A 6016-nucleotide genomic window follows, 5' to 3' on the forward strand; every position below is an offset into this window, starting at 1 on the left:
AAGCAAGGTAAGCTGGCAGCACAGGGATGGAGCGGAGGGAGGTGTTCTGCAGGGACCCCCCTGGGTCTGGAGCGGGGCTGAGCCCTGGCCCAGGGAGGTACGTAGGAGGAGGAAGGGAATGTTCTCCTGGGGATCCCAAAGGCCTTAGGATCATCTTGGGCCTCTGCCTTGGGCAAGGAAGGCAGGGGAGAAGGCAAGGGGCCTTGGGTGGGAGGCCAGGGAGCATGGCTGCAGCGTGGGGCTGGTGGCAAGGCGCAGCCCCCCTGCACATGTTCCCACCCAGCAACCAAGCTGCTCTGCTCACCACCTCTTCCTCCGCCTTTGCTTTTCAGCGGCACAGAGCCGAGAGCTGGGAGAGTCCTTGCAGTCCCTGCCCCCAGCCGGGGGGAACTGGTGGTGTCTGTGCGGGAGGGCCTGGGCTGGGTGGGCTCTGGGGGCTTGTGTGCTGGTGGCTCGGGGGTGCTGGAGGAGCAGCTGGAGCCTGGGGTGGGAGTGGGGAGTGCTGGGGTTTGGGCTGCCCTGGGCACGGGACAGGGCTGGGCACGGGACAGGGCTGGGATGGCTGAAAGGAACAGGGATCAAGGTGGGGATGGGGAGCGAGCTGTGGGGCTGCCCCGCTCTGCACTGACGCTTCTGGACAGGGACGTCCTCCACCCGTCCCCATTCACTTCCCATTGTCTTTTGGTGGCACGGTGCCGAGAGCTGCACAAGTGTCTGTCCTTAATGCTACAAGTCTTGCAAAAAGCTGGGCCTAGTTCTTTGTTAGTCTGGTCCCTCTCAATATGAGAGCAAGACTGTCTGTGCCCACTCACAAGGGCAAAGAAATTTGGGGTAAAGCCATAGAATTAGCCAAGGAATTTGAAGCACTCCTCTTTGAACATGCATTGCTTTTGCTTTCCTTTTCCAGTGAGAAAAGACGCAATGATCGGTAAGATTCCCTTCATAAACCCAAAGACTTGGTACCTTTCCATGGCAGCAGCCATGGGCTGAGCAGCTCCCACTCTCATCATGCCTTGCTTTTCTCTTCCTTTACCAGTGGAACAAGCTGCAGAGCTGGGTGAGTGTCAAAGAGCTTGGCCTGCATGATATCTCAGGGCTCGCCCCTCACCCTGCCCACACACACTGGGCACCAGCCGTGGGCTGTGACCAGCTCTCCCCTCTCCTTCCAGCATGGAGAAAGTTTCTGCTGCCTCACAGTACAGGTAGGTGTGCACTGGGTTGCCCTCTGAGGTGCTTCTCCTGCCCTTGCTGGGGCATGTTCAGGAGCCAAGAGGTGCCCCATCTCCTGCCCCGTGGGGCAGCTCCTGGCCCCGAGCTGGGGAAAGCCTGCCCAGGGCTGAGCTCTGCCCCTGATGGCCTGGCTCCTTCTGTCCCTGCAGTGAAGGTGACCCTGGATCCACATACGGCTCATCCCCTGCTTGTGGTGTCTCAGGACAACAGCAGTGTGAGATGGGAAAGTGAACAGCAGAAGGTGCCTGACACACCGGAGACATTTGCCTGTTGGTGCTGCGTGCTGGGCCGTGAGGAGTTCAGAGAGGGGAGGCACTGCTGGTTGGTGGAGGTGGAGGGAGAGCGGCTAAAGAATTCTTGGTGGGCTGTGGGGGTGGCCAGGGCATCTGTGGAGAGAAAAAACTGGACCAACAGGAGCCCTGAGGGAGGGATCTGGGCTGTGGAGTACAATTTTGAACATCTCAAGTCTCTCACATCTCCTCCCACTCCCTTGTCCCTATCCCCTGTCCCCACAAGGATCTGGGTCTGTCTGAACTGTTCCCAGGGGCAAGTGTCTTTTATCAACGCTGACAATGGGGTCGAGATCTTCACTTTCACAGCAGTCTCCTTCAATGGCGACAGCATCCGCCCCTGGTTCCTGTTGTGGACACAGGAAATTCAGCTGTGCCTGAGGGACAGCACACCACCGACCCCATCTCGACCCCTGGGAAACTCCTGCCCTTCTCCAGACACTCCTGCATCACCTCTCCTTGGTCCTGCAGGAGCAGCACAGGAATGAGGGGCAGTGGGGCCAGGGGCTGCCCTGCATTCCTCCCTGCTGCTGGAGGAGGGCTGGGATGCTGCAAGCAGGGGCCAGGCCCCTTGCAGCCCCCGGGCTCTGCCCTGCACGCGGCTCCTGTGCTGGGGCAAAAGCCCTGCTGGCACCCACGGCTCTCACCCTACCTCTGAGGCAGCACAGGGGCTGCAGCAGCTCTCCACGCTCCTCTCCCCTCTGCTTGTACTGCTTGAAGACCCCAGGTCAAGGGATGTGGTCACCGTGTGCTGCCGGCCATTGCAGGCCACATTTGCCTCCTAGGTTGGGGTTGATCTTTGCTCTGTGCCTGGTGCTGAGCATGAGCAGCCTGTGGGGGCTCTGTGTTCCCTCCTCTGGAGCACATCAAGGCCCAGCAGCAGCAGGACTGTGGCAAATAAAGTTTTGTACAGGAAGATGGAGTCTGGCAGTGGTATTTCCTGGGTGCTTTGTGTCCTGAGGCCTTGCTGCCTGGGAAAGCGTCTTGCAGCAGACCGTCTCCTCACCCGCCATGCCCTGCAGAGCCTTCACCGTCCTCGTAGCCATTCCTTGGAGGCTCTCGCACAGTTTCACGCCCTTCATCTGCTGCGGTGCCCACAGCTGCACGCAGTGCTCGAGGTGAGGCCACAGCAGGCTGAGCAGCGCGGGACGATCCCTTCCCTCAGCCGGCCAGCAGTGCTGTGCCTGAGGCACCCCAGGGCACGCTTGGCCCTTTGGGGTCCCATGCCATGGCTCCCACACAGGCACTCCTCTTAGTGAGACACCGTAGGACTGTGTGAGCCTCTGTCCTGTCCCCAGAACACTGCAAAGACACCAGCAGGACTTGTGGAGCATCTTTATTGTCAGCACCACGGCATCGGGTCTGAGATGGGGCCAACCAGGAGCCCCCGGTGCCAGGAGGTGTCCGTCTGGGGGTACTCAGATGCTGCCTGGGAAAGGGGGGACACACAGCGTGAGAGATGGGGTGATTCGACCCACGCTGATGTGAATGGGGATGGGGACACCGTTACCTGCAGGATAGTTGTCTCCAGGGAGGGGAGTGTAACCTGCGGGGGGGAGAAGAGGAGTGAGCAGAGTCCTCGTCGCCCTTGACCACGGCCCCGGCTCTCCCCGGACACTCACCCGGGGCGGGAGGCCTGGCCCTGAAGCGGTAGACGCCAGCGAGAAAGAAGCCAAGTCCCAGCACCATCAGCACGGTGGCCACCGCCACCAGTATCGTCACCTCCGGCATCAGTCCGGGACCTGCGGGGACACGGCCGGGTGAGTGGCAGCAAGGAATCAAGACCGCCAGCCTCCGGCTGCGGTCCTGCACCTCTCCACTCACTCCAGTCCTCCAGGAGAGGCTCCTGCAGGCTGACGTGCTGCACCGAGCACGTGTAGGTGTCGCCTGCCACCGGGGCCACCAGCAAGGACACCTGCGTCTGGTAGCTCCAGTTGCCGTTGGGGATGGCGGAGATGGGGTTGTAGTCATCAGGCTCCACGATGTCCCTGTTGTGCAGCCAGATGACGGTCACCTCGGGGGGGTTGAAGCCCCAGATGTGGCAGCTGAGGCAGACAGGCACACGGGCGTTCCCCGTCTCCGCGGGGATGGTGCGGACTTGGGGCTGTGCTGGAGCAGGGATGGGGATGGGGTCAGTGGTGGGTGAGCCCCTTTTCCCTGACCTGTGCAACGTCCACACGCAATGTTCCATGCAACGCTCCTGTGCAACACTCCCGTGCAAAGCTCTAGGCATTGTCCCTTGTGATGTCTCGTGCGACATTCCCATGCGATGCCCTGTGCAACGTCCCTGTGCCACACCCTGCAAGAGGCATTGCTCTCTGCAACATCCTCTTGCAAAGGGCAATGCAATGCGCTGTGCAGTGCTCCGTGCAACATCCCCCTGTGACGTCCTCATGCACAGTGCTCTGCGACATCCCCATGCAATGCCCGGTGCAACATCTTGCCAAGGTGATCAGCTCCAGGGCAAACTCTTTCTGCAGCAGAGCAGGGGATCGGACAGGCAGGACTATATTTTTCCAGCATCAAGCCCACTTGTGGGAGCTACTAGTACCCAACAACCCTTGCCAGGGAGGCTAACAAAGCGTTGGCAGAGCCAGCAGGGCCCCCTCTCAGGCCGTTCAAAAGCAGCCCCTGGGGAGCGCAACGACCACGAATCCAGCAACCCAGGTGGGCAAACAGGGCATGGCGCATCAGAAGGCAGGGGCAGGCAGTTCACGCAGGCAGGGTGAGCAGGGAGGGCAGAGCTTTCCCCCCCCGGCCTTACGAACAACTCCTCTAACGGCGGTCTACTTCCAGATAGGCCCCAATGGTCTCCACCAGGCACAGTGCTCTCTCTAGCAAGTCTGTGCACACCCAGACTGACTGCCCGCTCAAAAATGCACCAGTTCAGGTCTCTGGGTGCAGGGAGGGTCTGAGCCTCTTGCTGCCATCTGCAGGAGGCAGAGAGACTGTGTGTGCATGAGGTGCGAGCAGGTGGATGACCTGGTCCGCCTGGTGGCAGAACTCAAGGAGGAGGTGGAGAGGTTGAGGGTTATCAGGGAGTGTGAGCGGGAGACAGAGTGGTGGGCAACTCCCTGCGGAGCCTGAAGGAGAGGTACCGCGGTGAGACACCCCAAATGGGGGTGGACTCCCTCCCCTCTCACTGTCAAGCAAAGGGTGGGGACCTAGGAGTTGAGGAGGAATGGAGACAGGTCCCTGCTCGACATCGCAGGCTATGCCACCCCATACAGGCCCCACCTTCCCAGTTGCCCTTACACAACAGGTTTGAGGCCCTGGAGCTTGAGAGACTGGTAGCTGAGGAAGAGGTAGAAAGTGTAGCCAGGAGGATGCCTACGGTGAGGAAGTAGATTCCACGCCTCAGGACTACTATCTTCTTTTGACAGTCCAGGCTGGCAGTGCTGACATTGAAGAGAGAAGCCTGAAGGCTCTCAAACGGGACGTTAGGGGACTGGGGCGGTTAGTGGATGGAGCGGGAGTACAGGTGCAGCAGAACTCCACACTGCAGCCCATGGAGGAGCCCCCGGTGCAGGAGGTGGATGGGGCCTGGTGGAGGCTGCAACCCATGGAGAGACCCCGCAGGAGCAGGCCCCAGGCCAGAGCCGCAGCCCATGGAGAGGGGCCCCCACAGGATCAGGAGGTCTGGGGGGAGCTGCAACCCATGGGTTACCCAGACTGGAACAGTTTGCTCCTGACAGATGTACCCCATACTACAGACCCATACTGGGGAAGTTGCTGGAAAGTTCCTGCCTGTGGGAAGCCCATGTAGGATCAGTTTGGGAAGGACGGCATCCCATGGGAGGAGTTGTTGACTCGGCTGAAGGTGGGAAGCCCTTGCAGGGAGATCTGGTCAGACTGGAGAGCTGGGCAATCACCAACCACATGAAGTTTAACAAAGGCAAGTGCCGGGTCCTGCACCTGGGATGGGGCAACTCTGGCTATACGTGGAGACTGGGGGATGAGACGCTGGAGAGCAGCCCTGCAGAGAGGGATCTGGGGGTTGTGGTTGACAGCAAGCTGAACATGAGCCAGCAGTGTGCCCTAGCAGCCAGGAGGGCCAACTGTATCCTGGGGTGCATCGATCACGGCATTGCTAGTCGTTCGAGGGAAGTGATTGTCCCACTCTACTCCGCGCTCTGCGGCCTCACCTCGAGGACTCTGTGCAGTTCTGGCCACCACAGCACAAGAAGGATGTGAAACTATTGGAGAGTGTCCAGAGAAGAGCCACAGACATGGTGAAGGGCCTAGAGGGGAAGATATATGACTTCTGCCAGTTCTCTTAGTACTCTGGGATGAATCTCTTATGCCCTATAGTCTTGTAAGCATTCATCTGGAGCAGCAAATCAAACACAAATTTGGGGTTGTTGAGACTTTATCTTTCCTGCAGTCACTGTCCTCCAGCTCAGGGCACCTGGGGTCCCACAGCCCAGTATCAGCCTTAATGTCAAAGAAAACATTAAACATCTCTGTGAAGTCGATGACCCTGTCTGACCATCCCC

The 6016-nt window shown here is 59.7% G+C and overlaps 1 protein-coding gene across 1 annotated transcript; it reads right to left on the reverse strand.

Moving 5' to 3' along the window:
• Nucleotides 1-1726: 1726 nt before the first annotated feature.
• LOC311220326 (HLA class II histocompatibility antigen, DM beta chain-like) lies at nt 1727-3780 on the reverse strand (the record flags this gene model as incomplete). The annotated part of the gene is made up of 5 exons (XM_084303834.1): nt 1727-1867; nt 2899-2949; nt 2999-3066; nt 3143-3262; nt 3345-3780. The coding sequence occupies 5 exons, from the start codon at nt 3778-3780 to the stop codon at nt 1727-1729; spliced, it is 816 nt and encodes a 271-aa protein (XP_084159960.1).
• Nucleotides 3781-6016: the final 2236 nt, after the last annotated feature.

Source organism: Netta rufina, assembly GCF_964035555.1.
Source record: "Netta rufina genome assembly, chromosome: 31".
NCBI lineage: Eukaryota > Metazoa > Chordata > Aves > Anseriformes > Anatidae > Netta > Netta rufina.